Source organism: Tupaia chinensis, unplaced genomic scaffold (assembly GCF_000334495.1).
Source record: "Tupaia chinensis unplaced genomic scaffold, TupChi_1.0 Scaffold145741_1, whole genome shotgun sequence".
In the NCBI taxonomy this organism is placed as follows: domain Eukaryota; kingdom Metazoa; phylum Chordata; class Mammalia; order Scandentia; family Tupaiidae; genus Tupaia; species Tupaia belangeri.
This window is the reverse complement of record NW_006205599.1, coordinates 1,676,403-1,692,865: the sequence shown is the minus strand read 5'-3', so window position 1 is coordinate 1,692,865 and position 16,463 is coordinate 1,676,403. Positions and strand designations below refer to the sequence as shown.

The 16,463-nt window shown below is 56.6% G+C and overlaps 1 protein-coding gene across 1 annotated transcript in view; it reads right to left on the bottom strand.

Moving 5' to 3' along the window:
- Positions 1-3,423: 3,423 nt before the first annotated feature.
- Positions 3,424-16,463, bottom strand: part of POLR1A (RNA polymerase I subunit A) — a 69,044-nt gene continuing 56,004 nt past the window's right edge. Inside the window, exons 25-34 of the mRNA XM_006168383.3 lie at positions 16,157-16,324; positions 15,221-15,356; positions 14,504-14,661; positions 10,056-10,182; positions 8,649-8,759; positions 7,734-8,015; positions 6,689-6,889; positions 5,290-5,407; positions 4,613-4,777; positions 3,424-4,318 (exon numbers count right to left, since the gene is read on the bottom strand). Coding sequence (XP_006168445.1) covers positions 4,218-4,318; positions 4,613-4,777; positions 5,290-5,407; positions 6,689-6,889; positions 7,734-8,015; positions 8,649-8,759; positions 10,056-10,182; positions 14,504-14,661; positions 15,221-15,356; positions 16,157-16,324 — 1,567 coding nt within the window. The 3' untranslated portion in view covers positions 3,424-4,217. The remainder of the gene's footprint in view (positions 4,319-4,612; positions 4,778-5,289; positions 5,408-6,688; positions 6,890-7,733; positions 8,016-8,648; positions 8,760-10,055; positions 10,183-14,503; positions 14,662-15,220; positions 15,357-16,156; positions 16,325-16,463) is intronic.

The following is a 16,463-nucleotide window of genomic DNA, read 5'->3' as shown; positions in this document are numbered from 1 at the left end:
ACAGCACCCCTCTCTGGTCGCATGTGCTCTTGCCTGCTCTCAATTTGCCTGTGCCATAGCAGTGGCTAACACGTGACCCTGTCTCCAGGCAGGATGCAAATCAATCCCTCCACTCCTCTAGCAGCCTAGAGGGCATGGACCTATTTGCTTCCTATTCAAAGTGATGAAACCCAGAGGGCAGGGGCGGCAGTGCTGGGGATAGTGGGCTGCAGGGATGGTGGAGGCCGAGGGAAGGCAAAGGGCTTCACAGCTGCTCCGGGAGACAGTGGCAGCAAAAGCTGCCCGTGATCTGAGCAGACTCTGGCCAGGCCTCTGCGCAGAGTTTCCGAGACAAATGCAGTATCTACAGCACAGAGAGAGGAACTAGCAGGGTGACCCCTTTCCATGAGATTTCTAACCATCTCTGGCTGTTCATCCCTACCTCACAGCCTGCTGTGAAGCCTAATGAGGTCATTGATGTGATGCATGCTTTCAAACCCTTACTCACTTGTTCACTCATTCATCCTCACTGTGTGGAGTCCTCACTGTGAATCAGTGTGTTGGAGCCAGGAGAGAGCAGTGGCAAAGGTGAACATTTCAAACAGGGCAAGAACATACATGGTGCATGAACTTCTCCTTTCAAAGCCCAAGGCAGACACCACTAATTGAGCCTAGCTCTCTTTATCATAGAGCCTGGGTAGGACCTCAGAATTCTTTGGAACACAGTTCTCTAGGAAATTGAGGGCATGAACTGAATGTGTGTGTCCCACTTCCCCCTCCCTCCCCCCATCCCTCGATTCAAATGTTGAAACTCTAACCTCCAATGTGGCTGTATTTGGAGATGGGACCTCTCAGGGAGATTAATCTAACGAATTCATCTAGTAGGATTAATGTCCTTGTAAGAAATTACACAGAGAGCTAGCTTGCGTTCTATGCTCTGTGCATGCCCTGAGGGAAGGACATGTAAACACACAGCAAGACAGTAGCTGCCTACAAACCAAGGAAAGAAGCCTCGGAAAGAAACCTACCTTGGAGCACCTGGATCTTGGACTTCCAGCCTCCAGAACTGCGATATAGTTCTGTTGTTTAAGCCACCCAGTCTGTGGTATTTTGTTATAGCAACTCAGGCAGGTTAGGACATCAAGTCAATGTGAAGGATGAAGATTGTTGTCCCTGGGGGAAAGGCATAGAAGGACTAAGAGGCACGGCTTAGAGCAGAAACGGAGTAGTGTGGTGTGTCAGAGCCCACGGTACTTAGAGAGGGGAGTAGACAGAGGTGGGATGGGTGAGCAAGGTAGTTACGAGAAGGCCATGCCAGGGCCTTGGGGCTTACTGTACAGGCATTGGGAAGCGATGATCACATCTGCATTTAGAAAGATTAAGCTGACTGCAGCAGGCTGGGCGTGAGGAGATGAGCGATTAAATGGAGACAGCTTCATGGTTCAACCTCAGGGTAGATTTAGGGAATGGGAAGGGATGATCTGATGACCAGTTGGCTGTAGGCGAAGAGGAGGTGACACGTTTCTACCCTAGGTGATGGGTGTGGAGAAATGGGCCTCCCCTTGACACAGATGTGATCTCCTGCAGAAGGTCAGGTTCTCAGTCTGGGCAAGGCTCAGGTTCCAAGTAGGACAGAAGTGCTGCTTCTGCTAGATTTGATTGGTCAGGGCTAGTCACAGGCCAGCCCAGATTCAGTCAGGTTGGGAAGACGGAGGGTGTGAATACAGGGAGGTGTGAGTCATTGGGACCACTTCGTAACACCATACCATCACCTCCAAGTCCCAGACAGGAAGAAAGGGGAAGGACAAAGCCAGAAGCACCTGCCACCTGGACCCTAGAACAAGCTCTCGCTGAAGTCCCACTCAGTGATTTCCTCTGGTGCAGAGAAAGAAATGAGTCAGTCACATGATTATCCCTAGCTGCAAGGGAGTCTGGGAACAGTATTTTAACCTGTGTGCACTGACTTCCCCAATAAAATCTGAATTCTGAGCAAGGAAAAAAGGGAGAATGGATTGTTGAGAGATTTTTGCTTTAGGGTGCCTGTGATCCCTGGAGAGACAGAGAGAAACAGAGATAAAAAGTGAGAAATCACCCCCCCAGGGGGGATGACCACACCACAATCCCTTCTCCTCCATTCTTCTCTTGGGATTTTGGGCATGCACACACATGTGCTCAGAATGAGTTTTAAGCCACTGGTCTGACACCTGAACAGTGATCAGCTACGTGAGAGTCCAGTGATGTAACCATTATGCTATCTGCCGGTCTGGAGAATGGATCTTGAATAGGCAACTAGCAGAGTCTGGTGACAGGGAACTGTTGACAGATCACAGACTTTTTTGTTTATGATAAAATGCACATCACATGTTACCATCTTAACCATTTTCTTTCTTTCTCTCTTTCAGGAAATTTTAGCTAAGGGCGTGTGGGCTCACCAAAGAGCCAGAGAGAGATGAGAGAAAGGGAGAAATCACCCCTCAGGGGGGATGGCCACACTGATTCCCTTCTCCTTCATTCTCCTCTTGGGATTTTGGACATGCACGCACAGGCACTTGGCATGAGTTTAAGCTGCTGGGTTTGGGACTCGAACTGTGACTGACTACATGGGAGTCCAGCAATGTAACCATTATGTCAACTGCCGGTCCCATCATGTTAACCATTTTCAAGTGTGCAGTTTAGTAGCATTATGTATATTCACATTGTCGTGTGATCATCCCCATTGTCCCTCTCTAGAACTTGTTTCATCTTGCAATCTTGAAACTCTGTCCCCAGTAAACACCAACTCCCCATTCTCTACTCATCCCTCCCCCCAGCCTCTGGCAACCGCCATTCCCTTTCTGTCTTTATGAACCTGACTCTAGATGGCGTACGTAAATGGAATCATACAATAGCTGTCCTTTTGCCCGTCCTTATTCACTTAGCACGATGTCCTCAAGGTTCATCCATGTTGGGTCATGTGTCATAATTTTGTGATTGAATATTACATTATATTTTTTGGTCCGTTCATCTGTTGATGGACACCTGGCGGACCTTGTTTCTGCCGGGTTTGTCCAGGGTGGGCCCCGAGACACAGGCTGGGTTCCATCCCATGTGATGGGGAGAGCAGAACAGTCACTGTGCCCTGGCAAGGCCTGCCTTAGCCCCTGACACTACCCTTGAGGTGACAGCAGCACCTTCCTAGCCCACACCACGGCTAGCACATTCTGCCCTGGGCTTCTCCTGGCCACAGGGCCATAATCTGGCTTTGGAATGATGACGTGGTGGGGGCAGGCTGGGGCCAGAGGAGGGGAGGCAGGAAGCACTGAGATCTTCACAGTCCCCTAAGACAAAGAACAGGAAGACGGAGCCGAGATCTGGCTATGCCAAGAATATCCCAGTCCTGGGTTCTCATCCAAATGCAGAAACCACAAACCAGAGAAAAAATAAGACCCATCTTTTCTTTTCTCATAACAGCTAGTTCCAGTGATGTTTATTACTCAGCCTGAGTTGGAATAACACTGGACAAAAATAGAAACAGCCTCTGATTTTACAAAGCCTTTGTACAAGTCCTCTCTGGCTTTTCTGTCCACATCAGGGGACCTTGCTGCCAGGGCCAGAGAGAGCCTGCATGCCCCCAGACAGAGCAGGGCCTATAGGAGGGACATGGCCTGGGCAACAAGCTCAGAGCAGGCCAGGAGAGTCAAGTGACTTGTCCACCACCTCAGTGTGACCTAGGATTTGTGTAGGACTGTGACACCCTGCGCCGGGCCCAGGGACGAGGCACTGTGTGGGGACTCTGTGGAGCTCTGCTCACAAAGGCTGAGTAGCTGGGAGGAGCGGGCCATGAGGTAGATGTTCCGTGGTCCTGTTTGCTGGGAGCCCCGGGAATCCTGTGTGCAGTCCCTGGGCTCTCACAGGAATAGGACCTCACGTCGCGTCTCTCTCCCGGAGATGCCCAGGGCCCCAGCTGCCAAGCAGTACTCCTCTTGGTCTTCCCCGTTACCAGCGGCCGAGGCCTCCTGCAGCACAAGTGAAGCCCTGGCTCCCGTGGAGGGATGTGCAGGACTCAGGAAACTTGTTAACAATCCTGAAACAGGAATGGCGTGGGGAGCAAAGCTGCCACTGTCCAGGTGAAGCTGGACAAGGTCACGGTCACTTTGAGTTGCTCTGGATTCTGGTCTCCCCGTCCTCTCATGCAGGGGGCAGCCCAGGCCACGTCCTCACCCAAGTCCTCTGGGCTGGGAAGATGGCTGTGCCAGTCGCTATCGCAGGGGCTGCTTGAGCTCGAACAGGCCTGTCCCGCCCTTGACGACCTTCCCCACCACGAGGCAGGCTGAAGGGGACCTCAGCTCATCATGGGATCCTGGGAGAGACAGGAGAACACATGTCAGGGGATGACGTGAGGGGGTACGCGTGGGGCACCTCGGAGCCCCGAGGCCAGGCCTGAGTCTCTGAGGCTGAGGAGAGTACACGAGGCAGCCTTGCTTCTGTGTTCGAGAAAGGAAGGCCCTTTTCCTGCCCCTTCAAATCAGGTGCAGCTGTCCTGCCTGCCACGCCCACCTGCCCCACCCCCATCACCCTGGTGTGCAAGACACAGTGGAAAGGGACCCAGAGCACTCGGGGAGGAACACCGGGGCACCGGCCGGGGTGTGCTCACCCATCATGGTGGCCTGCTTCAGAAACTGGAAGCTGGTTTCAAACGTCATCTGCTGCAGAGGGGACGAGTTTGACCGGATCCCAAAGCGATTCAGAGGCTTGTAGACACCCTCGAAGCACATATAGTCAGCGACCAGGGAGAGGTGGCGAGGATCGACCACAATGCCTGTTACACGGGCAGTAACACCAAGAGGATTAGACAGTGGTCAGGGGCAGCCAGGGAGGTGTCCCCTGTCACAGCCAGGCTGCCTCCAAGTCAGCCCTGGGGCTCCCTCTGGCTCCACCACTTCCTCGTTCAACTCCTGAAACCCCCATGCCTGGTTTAAGGAGTCCCTCCCAGTCCCCGCATCCCGCTGCCCCCTTCCACCTGCAGAACACAAGAATCTGAGTGCACTGTTTTCACCCGGGAACCGAAACCCTGAAGGCCGAATGAGGCCAAGTCGTCAAAGAGCTTCCTCCAAGAGATCGGCAGGAGAGAAAGCACGGAGCTGCCGTCTCCTCCTGGTGCCTCTCGGGGACTCTCCGAGACCCCAGGTTTTGCCATGGGCCTGTGCTCACTGCACCAGCTCAGCTCCGACCTCTGTGCCGGACTCGCGGGGCCCGACCCTCTTCCCCTGGCCCTCTGGAGCGCTGCCTAGCGCCGGGCCCTTCGAGCTGCCGTCCACACTCTCCTCTTACCATACACGGCGAACACGTCCTTGATCTCCTTCTCGATCACCCGCAGTGCGGCTTCGATTCCGTACGTGTTGGCCATCGCGTGGATGTCGTTGGAATAGAGGCGGCGCAGATCCAGCACCTGGGGAGAGTGGGGAAGAGACTTCTCTAGAGGGCCCGGGGTCCCGCCCTACTGTCAGCACAGCCCCACTGGACGCTCGCTCACGTGTCTGGCAGCTGCGTACAGCTGATGACAGCGGTTGGGAGTGGCCCAGGGTTAGCAAAAGTGCTGTAGGCAGAGCTGCTGATGGCAGGCGGGCTAGGCCCAAGGTCTGCCTCTGTCGTTACCATAACCCAGAGAGGACTTGGGACACACTTCAGATTCCAGAGGAAGGAAAGGGTTTTGCTGTTTATTTATTTATTTTTAACAGAGTAACCTGTTTACTGGGATCAAAGCCTCCCAAGGGAGGTGAGGAAAGTCGCCCTAGCAGAGACATTTGCCCACCTCTCCCAGGCAGGTCAGCTCCACGGGGCTCTGCGCTGGGCCTCGCCAGGGGCCTGAGGCTGACTGAGCTGTCTCGGAGGGGACCCTGTGGCTCTGGGCCATAGCCGGTGCAGGCACTGCCCAGCGGCTGACAGAGTCCACAGGAGACGGCAGAGACAGACCTGGCCTGGCCTTGTTTAAATGAACCCCACAAGGACAGCATGAACTATACGGTGGAGATGGAGCCACTCAGCAGGACGCGCTCCTCCCTGCTCAGCCCCCAGGGAAGCGTTTGGTCAGAGGCTCCAGGGGAGCGGTTTTGTGGGGCAGCCAGCAGTGGGGGAGTGTGTCAGTTGCGGGGCGGGCGGGGGATCTCTGCTGGTTTGGTGCAGATCCAGGGAGAGCTGGCTCACCGGCCCCAGCACCTCAGCATTCTGTGGGGGAAAATACCTCGCCCACGGGCTGACAACATCTCAGAGAAGAGGGAGGACTGAGAGACTGCTCGGAGGAAAGGATCGATGTGCTAGTGAGCACGAGGGAAAGGAGCTCAGGGCTTGGGCAAGGGCCGAATGGGGTGCTGGGTCTGGGCACCACCATGCCACGGCTCCCTTTACCAGACAAAGCAAGCAACAGCCCAGCCAGTGATGCAGCAAACGATGCCCTGTGGCTCTGCTCTGGGGAGGCTTTCAAGGGAAAGAACACTGTACTCAGGGCCATGTGGGAAGCTGTGGGTTGAGGAAGTCCAGCGGGATCCTGTTCTGCAGCCCCAATGTGGCTGACGCACACACAGCAAATCCACAGGGGGCGGCCTGGGGCCCGTACACCTGGTCTGGGGAACACGGCCTAGAGGCACAAACGGCTCAGGAAGGGCCAGCTGGCCAGCCCTGGCCCCCTCTGCGGCAGGCCCTGAGACAATGCGGACAGAGCGAGGGCTCGCACCTCGGCATACTTGAACAGCTCCGGGAGGTTGATGCCTTCCGTGTTCAGCACAAACTCCTTCTCGTTCTTACTGTTGGTTGTTTCATTCAGGAGGCACCGAGTGATGCCCTTGGTCGCGTAGACGACGGTGCTGTGGGCCAAGGACACGACCAGGGAGGTCATGTCAAAGTTAATCTTCATTAGAGGGAGCTTCACTGTTACCTGCAAGGAGAGAGCAAGCGGGGTCAGGAGGGGACTACACCCAGTCCCCCAAAGGAAGGCAGGGACCTGCAGGCTTGCTTCCTGGGAGACTTTCAAAGCCTTCTTGTGACACCCCAACTGGGGGACGATGGTCCTGCTGGGCGAGCTGGCAGGTGGGTCTGAACACCAGGCCTCCTCACCAACCACACAGAGCAGCCATCGCCAGCCACCCAGATTCAAGGTGAGAATGGCAGGGCTGCCTTCTGCGGGTGTCGGTGAGAGCGCTGAGACGCACATCCACAACGCCACCATCGACATCCTTGCAACGGCCTAACGCACAGCGGGTGTCGTTCGGTGCATGTGGTCCCCTCAGCCAATCTTGTCACCCACATGCAGTTTTGGGAACCACCGATGGGATCAAAGCAATCCCTGTGTAGATGCCCTAGCACCTGCCATCCAGCTTGAGGGAGCCATGAATCTGAGGGGCTGGCGGCCCAGGCCGTGAGCAGCAGCCAGCGGGAAGGAAGCTCTCCAACACCTGACACACGCCCCCGGGTGCCGGACGGAGAACTAGAGGCGGCGGTAGATGTGAAATACCGAGAAGGCCTGGCAGGCAGACCCCCATGCAAGCTGTTCTTGAAAGGTCATTATGGGTTTGAGAGTGATGAGGTGGGGCTTGCTTTGGGGCATGGAGTCTACAACCATGACCAGACAACCAGATTCTGAAAGGGATATGGGCCTCTCAGAGGCCTGAGCAGGAGGCCTGAGCGTGCTCCAAGCAGTGAGGTGACTGGAGCATGGCAGCTGCATGGCCAGAGAGGGGGATCATCACCCCCACCAGGAGGGCGCATGCAGCCATTCTGACCTCACACCACAGGCTCTCCTCGGTGTCGTACTGGTAGTGTGCTATGTACGGGTGGGCCTCGCACACGGCCTGGACCCGGCGCTCCACGGCCTCAGCTCCCTGGGGCCCCCGGATGCGGGAGGGCTTCTGGGGTGAGTCCTCTTCAGGGCCTGAGCCCATGTCCTCCTCTTGCTCTGGGGCCTTGTGGGCGCCTTCACCACGGACGCTGCCTTCTTCCTGTCCGTCCTCATCGTCATTCTCCTCGCCCACCGTCTCCTCCTCCTCTGCGCTCTCGTAATCGACCTGGCAGGAAGCGGAGCGCAGGTTTGTCCCTTGGGCCCACTGCCCACACAGAATCGCCGTGGAGCAATCGCCCTGCAGAGCCTGCTCTGGGTGCCCCAGCCCTGCCTGCTTCATGCCCTGGCTTCTCTCGGCAGCCTCAGATCCTTCCTAGCTTCTAACCTTTGGCCTTTCTCCAGAAATGTGACCCTCAGCCCCAGGCCCCCTTCAGAGGTGGGGCTCACCCTCCATGCCGCCCTCCCTGGCTCTCTCGCTCACCCAAGCTCTCCCCCTGTGAAGCCCTCAGCCCTTCCAGCATGCCCTTTGTCCTTACAGTGGTCAGGACAGCGGGACTTGCTCTGGGGAAGGGGCGCCATGTTTCCACCGTGACGGCAGGAGCAACCTGAGCCTTTTCCTCACCAGACCTCTGTGTCCTCAAGGCTGATTTGACGCCGGGGACAGCCAGGCCCAGAGGGCAGCCCTGGTTGGAACCTCCCAAAGTCCTGCCCTGTGAGCCTCACCTTCTTAGATGAGAGGTGTGCCAGGCAGCCAGATCCTGCTTCGCGGTTTCTGGTGGGTCCCAGCACGACACAGAGGTGTGACCGAGAAGGAGGGGCGTGTCCACAGCCCCTTCCTCCCCAGCCACAGAGTCCTCACCTCCTCCTCTTGCTTCTCCTTGCGTTTGGCATCAGAAGCATCAGCGTCCCCCTCCTCAGCTTCGGCGTCTACGATGTGCCCCTCTTCTTCCTCACCGCCTTCCTGCTCGCCCTGAGGTTTGGGGACAAGAAGGAAAACGATCAGCTCTAATAGCCAGTGCTTGTGAATCGCCCACCCACCCACCAAACCAGCCTTCCGTCCACACCCCAGTGCCCTTCACCCCTCCAGCCACTGTTCACTACCCGCCCAGCATCAGCTCTGTCTGGCCCTCGGTTCCAGGTCTCTGTTCCCTCCGTTTCCACCTTCACGTGGACCCTTCCCGAGGTCTTTCATTTTTAAAAATGAAAACAGGAAAACGCCAGGGCTTTCCAAGTCATTCAAAGAAGACGGTGCGACCTGGCGACCCGAGTCACTCTGATCAGAGCCAGTCACGGAGGGGGGAAGGGGAGGGCTGTCTTGGTGGAATTCTGAGTACTGTAAAACCTGACCTTGGCTCCCAGTCTCCTCTAGTCTCCCCCGGGTGAACTGGAATTAAGCCTGGCAGCTTACCAAGGATAGCCCGTGCCCTTTGATGCTTGAGTCAGCCAACTGGTAAAACCACAGGGTAGGGGAGTCCTGGCATTTTCTGTGGCTAGGTCAGCCGTGGGTAGAGACAAGCCCAGAGAGAGGTGACACAGTTGAGACCCACAGTGCTGGACAGAGGCTGCGCTGTCCATGTCATGCTCCCCAACGCAGGCGGGTTCACTGCATCCGCACGGCCTACCTCCACAACCCCACACACTGCGCGGGCTCAGACGGTCCTCGGGGACCCGCCCCCAGCTACCCTCAGGTCTGGCCTGCTCCTGGGTCTCCTGGCAGACGTGTGTCATTATTCCTGGGCTATTCTGCCTCCAGTAGTTTTCTCTGGCTCCTTCTCTTTTCATTATCGTGGTCCAACTTCCCTGTTTCAAAATACCTCTCTGGCGGGCCCTGCTAGCCCTGGGTGGGCCTCAGTTCACCTGGCCTGGGGGAGTCAAGGGCTGAGCTTAACGAAACCAGAAAAAGAACTTCCACAGGTCCAGTGAACACCACTACTGTGACCTTCTCCTCAGGTGGCAGCCCATTAACAAAGGAGCCCTGGGGAGCAGAAAAGGTCCCCAGGCCCGACCAGGGTCTACTGGTTTGTCTGACAGCCTTCCCTGCCGCCCATCACACACACCCACAGGTAAAGGCTGCGGTTTAGCTCTCAGAACAGCAGCTGACCAGTGGGGTTCAGGGGGTAAAAAATGGGTCAGCACCAGGCAGGGGCTTGGGGAGTGCCAAGAACAGAGTCTTCCCGGAGAGAAGACCCAGCAAGCCTCTGCCCTGGGCACGCCCAGCCCTGTGACTCTGTGTGCAGACCCACAAAGGCCCTGGGCACTTGCTCACCCGAATCCTCCCTGACTCCTCAGCGTTGTCCAAATCCTGCTGGGTAGCTCTTCGGGTGTTCACATTTCTGAAGGCTGATGCTTTACTGTTCTTCTTTCTGATGGACTCCATCAGAAGTTTAAAGAACCTAAAATGAGAATAAAGCCACGGAGTCCTGTTCAATACTGGCATTTCTAGTCCTCCCCTGGTTTCAGGGATAAGGTGAGGGATCCTTACAAGAGACTAAGCTACGAGATAGATTAGGAGTTCGGCCTCTCCTAGTCCCTCATTTCCCCCTTCTGCCTTTCTGCATGGCATCTGCAGGTCAGGAACAACCCCAGCTCCACAGCCTGCCAGGCCTGGTCTGAACATGCACGCTGCCGTTCTCAGTGTGTGTGTGTCTTAGAGCATGACAAGCAGCTTCCTGAGTTTTGACTCCCTTCTCTGGAAAATGGAGGCACTAATATGCATCTTGTTTCAAGGACTAGACACAACCCTCAGTCGCAGGCCTCTGACAAGGCCTGGCAGCGTGGGTTCGCAGTCAACGACAGCGGTTGGTGCTGCTATGGGGGACTGTCTAAGGGGGACAGCAGACTCTACCGTAGGAGAACCCAGCCAGGACCGGACCTTCCCTGCTCGCACCTGCAGCATTTCAGAAAGTGGCACAGCTCGGGCCAGAGACTGCCCACCTCCCCGGTGCAGGAGCCCTGACTGCGTGATGAAAGAAGAAAGGCTTCGGGAGGGTTTGCCAAGTCAGAGGGCAGCAATAACGCGGCGAGGAATCTCATCAACAGGGCAGAACCAAACCAATGAAAAGGAACTGAGCTGAAGCTCAGAGCCTGGGGAAAATTTCCTGGCCTCCTGCCCCTTCCTCCTGGAGTATTTATTTTTAGGGTCCCTTCGGGCCTCACTCTGTGCTTCTTTTCTTACATAACCTTTTGCCTCTTCTTCATCAGGCCATAACCAAAACAGACCATAACACACACCGAGATGGATCGCTTTGAACTGTAGGAAGTATCAGGCCCCTCATATGCCCAGCAGACCCCTGCACGCTGAGCCTGCCCTATGCCTCTCCTGTGTGGGCCCTGGAGAAGTGAGGAAGAGGACAGGCCAGGAGAACGCGGGGAGATTTTAAGAGCCTTCGTATGAAGAGCAGGCAGGTCAAATGTACATTATTTTGCTCATTTGTAAACAGTAGGACTGAGGTTTCCGGCCTTGGCAGAAAACAGGCTCCTCATCCACAAATCCAGTGACAAACTTACTCTCCAGGCACTAGAGCTGGGGCGGGAGGAACAGGTGACAGGAAACTGGGCTTGACTTTTGAGAGATACACCCGATCTGGGAAGAGGGCCTGGGAAAGGTTTCTGCAAGGACAGGCTCTGGTTCATGCCCCACTCCGGCCAGTCTGGAGAGGACAGCTTTGGCCTCTTGGAACGTGGGACTGCTCTCAGTCCACCCACGAAGCTACTGCGCAGGGCAGAGGCAATGGAATGAGACGAATGGGATGCAGGGGCGTGGAGTGCAGGTGCCGTGCTGCCCACACGTATGCGGCTTCTCTGTGGGCTCACGGCAAAGGTCCCCGGCCTGGCCTGACTTGGAACGTCATGGCCCTGAGCCTCTTTCTCACGCATTTCACAGCGGCCTTGACTTCCCTGCTACCTGCTCCCAGACCCACACGTCCTCTGGCCTTTGCTTGAGCAGTTAGCTCTGCTGGCAACTTCTTCAGCCCATTTCTACCTGCTGGAGCACAACCACCCTCCAAAGCTGGCTAAATGCAGATGCAACTCCTCCAAGAAGCCCTCCCTGATTCCCCTAGCTGCCTGACTCTTTCGATGGCCAGGACTGATGGAGAATATGAGAGCAGGTATAAAAGTAGAATGAACTCATTAAGTAGCAGATGGGTCACCAGTGTGCCAGAGTTTTCCTGAAGATGCAAACAATGTGTCCTTATGTGATTTTTGCCCAGAACCGGGGAAGCGATGGCCCACAGGGAGTGCTCCCTGAAGGCTGTGCTGTTTGTTAGGACTGAGAGGGAACAGGAGGGGAGGCGGCAGAGAAACCTCCCACCCACATAAATAATTACAAACAGAGAACATGACCCTTGGCTGTTTCGGAAAGAGCCTGGCAACAGCTCCAGCACCTGCTGTTTGGAAAGGGGGACTCAGAGGCTGCGACTGCAGAGACCGCCAGCACAGCTGTTCCATGGCCAGGGTCCGGAGGCCGGAACTTAACCCCCGCCTCCTGGCTTGGTGCTCTTACCACTTCACCTCCTGGACCACCTTCCAGACACTGGCATGAACATTCGAAGTGAAGGGGCCAGTCCAGGTACAGGGGAGCTTCAGTGCTACACGTCTCTCACCAGAGGAGCCTCTCTCTGTCCCCCTTTGGTTTATGTCTAAAGAGTGTGATCCTGCCACAGCTTGGGGAGGAAGAAGAGAAGGAAGGGAAGGGAGAAGAAAAAGAAAAGAGGTGGCAGGTGGGGAGAGAAAGGAGGGAGAAAAAGCCTCTTGGGGGAGGGTGGCTTTTCAAAGTACGCTCATACTTCCTCCCACCTCCTGTGGGCTGTTGGATCACACACTGCTCCTTCCTTCGCCTCTGCTGAGCCCTCGGCCCATCCTGCTGGAGCCGCCGGACCACCCCACCGAAAGCTCCCGCTTATGGCTTCATCTCAGCCTTTCCTGCACAAGCAACAGCGCGCCTGGAACTCAAAACTACTCCACTGCTGGCAGCGAGCCAGGCTGCCACTCACCAGGAAGAAATTTAAAAAGCGATGGGCCCTCTCAGTTCCATACAGTAACGTAAGGAAACTGAGCTCTGAGCGCAGCCTGGCGCGCCTTGTGCCAACCCGCCAGCTCAGCAGGCCGGAACTGCAGGTGAAGAGGGGTGGGCAGCCCTGCTTAAAGTTAGGTGACTTTTTATAAAAGCAAAAGCAAGTAACCAAATGAACATAGAAAAAGAGAGAGGGGACTTTCTTTCTTTCAAAAAGAAAACACACTCCCCCAAATAAACTCCAAAATATCTAGCCACCTGGCCCCCATCTCTGCACCATGACACATGCCCCCTCGAGACAGATTCCACTCTTCAACCTGCTGGGGCCTCCTTCCTGCTTCACTGACCTGTGACCTGCGGGCCGCACACCACCACCTAGCCTTCTCAAGAGGCCGCATCGTCCTCATTCCCACATCTTCGAACAGCGCTGCCCGGCCAGCACGAACCTGCACCGCGCTTGGTAGTTTTCTCTCTCGCGGTTCGTTAATAAACTGGCAGGCTGGTGTGTGCCACTCTCCCGTCACTGTGCCCAAGGCCCCAGAGAGCACGGAGAACTGTACTAGGACAGACCGGACCGACACAGACAGGTGCCAATAAAGGAGCTCCCGAGGTCCAGCAGTAACTGCACCCAGGGCTCAGGCCTGCTGGGGCAGGCCCCGCCTAGCCAGGGACCCCTGTCCAAAAGGCTGAGTTCACATCCAAGCTCACATCCAGCACCACCGGCCTAGAGGACCTGCCCACAAGCAGGCCAGTCGCTCTCCAGCTGCTGTCCCTGTGACTCGGTCCATGACTGAGGATGACTGAGTACGGCAGGGCTCTGCCTGAGAGCTGCTCTCCATTACACACACTGGTCAGTGGCCCGTGGCTGAATCTTGCTGGCAGATGGACTCTATCTGGGCCTTAAGAGGCTTTTAGAAACACAGAGATTAGTTACTGATGTTTAAAAGTTAGGCGAGTTCCCATCTCTGCACCATGACAGATGCCCCCTTGAGACAGATTGCATTCTTGCACCTGCTCGGGCCTCCGTCCTGCTTCACTGGCCTGTGACCTGCGGGCTGCACACCACCATTGAGGGTAGGCTGATAAGTCAGAGGCTTGGCTGGCTCTTCCCGGCTCATCCCAGTGCCAACCTCCCGCTCCCATGCACTTAGCACTGTGGCCTGTGCTTCTCCAACGTCCAACGGTAATCTGAACTTGAGAGAAATGGAGGCTTGCTCTCCCTGCCAGGCAGGGACCACATCTCTCTGTAAGAAGCTGGCGGTAACCCCACTTAGAGCACCGGGGTTTAAGAGCAGCATGCCACTGGTGCACCGATCATCGCTGGCAGAACCTGAATGTATCGGGAGCCATGCCCTGCCACCTGGAGCCGCGTCCTGTCAAATGCCGACACCGCGTGCCGGTCTGACGTCACAGCAGCACCCTTGCTCCATGCCCTGCACAAACTTCCTTGTCTTCAGGCCTCAGACCTGAGAAGCCAGCAATCCCAACTCAACCCAAGAGTGGAAATGGGTCCAGGAAGTGACATGTGGCCCACAAGTGACTGCCACGAGCCAAATGGGGGGTGAGGTTTCCAGGTGAGGCTGTGGGAACAACCGCTTCCCTCCACACTTCCCTCTAAGGTGCACCCGATCTCCAAGAGCGCAGAGACCAGAGAGTGCTCTCTGGCCAGCGTCAGTGACAAGCACGGCCAGAGCCCTGACCTTGTTTCCATGAAGTGCAGGATGTCCTCGGGCCTCAGACACTTCTCCTGCTGGTAATACGCGTGTGGCAGGAACTGAAAGTGCAGCTGGTACACCCGGAATTTGTCCTGTTTCTCTCCCATACAGAAGGACTCCTGGACATCAATCTTCTCCAACACCTAGAACCAGATGGACAGAACCCGCCTTACCCACATCCCAAGTGACTGCCACCATCACCAGGTTATAGGAAACACGAGGGTTTGGGGGACAGCAGCTGGGACTACAGCCCTAAGTCCCCAAGAAACCCCAGTGAGCGCTGCCAGCGTGGATCCCCAGGGGCCCAGAGCCTGCAAGTCAGGTCGGATACACAGAATGGCCCACGCCTGCAAGGAGTGGCCTGAGGGGGCCGGTGAGCCAGTCCAGGAAGCATTTCTGCAGCACTGTGCTCCCAGCGCTGAACGCCCACTTTTCCCTTATGACATGCCCAGCCCAGGTGGGGTCTAGCAGGGTGCAACCCCACCGTAAGTCAAGGAGCATCTGCGCTTCGCTGCTCAGGCATGTGAGGGTGCTGTGGGACTAGGGCTAGGTTAGACGCCTCTGAGCCATCCCTGCTCAGCACCCCAGAGACACAGCTTCCCTCTCGATGGCTGGGCAGCCGGCAGCCGGTCTTCACAGATGGGGAGGGCAGAGGCATGTGCCCCCATTGAGTCTGCAGCCCGGTGCAAGAGAGACGCTTACCTCCCCTAAGCACACCCTGGTGAGCTGCTTCCTCAGGCTCTTCACCCTCCTCAGGGCTTTCCTGGTGTTGAGCACGGGCACACTCATCATGGGCGTCTTGATGTTGGCACTGGCCACCATGAGAATCTCCCGCAGCCTGTCACGGGACAAGGGCATGGCTGATCATGACAGGTGGCCAGATCCTGTTTGCGTGAAGCTACTTCTACAGATGTTGGGGTTCTGGGCCCCATGAGTGACAGCTAGGGACTCCCGTCAGCTTCCTCCCTAAGGTGGAGCTCCCCAAGGGCAAGGTTGTGTCCGACTCGTTTCCTGTCACCTATGCCTTGCATACAGCAGGCACTTACTGAATGAACAATTCAGGGAAGGCAACGGGCTCCCCCGGCACTCCTCCTGAGGCTGGCCCTTGGCTCGGTCGGCCCCCTCAACCAGACTATGGTGGGGCCTGGTGGTCCACTCCCACAGGAGGACACTGCAGCCCAGAAAGCTGAGGAGCTGACCAGAGTCCACCTGCCAGAAGGCGCTGGGTTAGGGACGGGACGCAGGTGCGCCCTGTGCCTAGCAGTTGCCATCCTGAAGGTGCACCAGTACCCGGGGGGCCAGGGCCATGTGGATCATCTTCCACGTGAACACCAGCCTGGGGATGGGCGGCCAGGCGGCCCCGTGTGGGACTCAGCAACAAGGGCTGTTCCCCAGTTCTCCCCGAGGACTGAGCAGTCTCACAAGCACCCCTGGCAACTGAGGCAGCAGCTCACGGGGACAGAGGCTTTAAAAGCCTGAGCACAAACCTGCTAGGCTCTGGGAATTCCAGCTTGGATGAGACCCTGTCCCTCCCTCTGTCACACACACTCCCGCGCTCACTCTCGCCCTTGCATTAAATGACTCCTTCTCCAGGAGCACTCCAGATAGACCCCGCCCTGTGCATCCTACAGCCCGCACCTCGGAATGCCCAGGGTGACATTCATCTCGCCTCGGCCTGCGAAGTGGAAGGTGTTCAGGGTCATCTGTGTGGAGGGCTCCCCAATGCTCTGGGCGGCCAGCAGGCCCACGGCCTCGCCCGGGTCACAAAGTGAGCGCTGCCACTTCAGCTGCAGCAGGGTCTTCAACCTGGAGACGAGGCAGAGGGGGCAGGGTCAGGAGTAGACAGCACAGGCACTGACGACGCCCCAGACCAGAAATCTGAAGCCCCTCCCTCTTTCTGGGCATTTTTCCCAGGCAAGCAAACCTTCTGCTCTTCACATTCCTG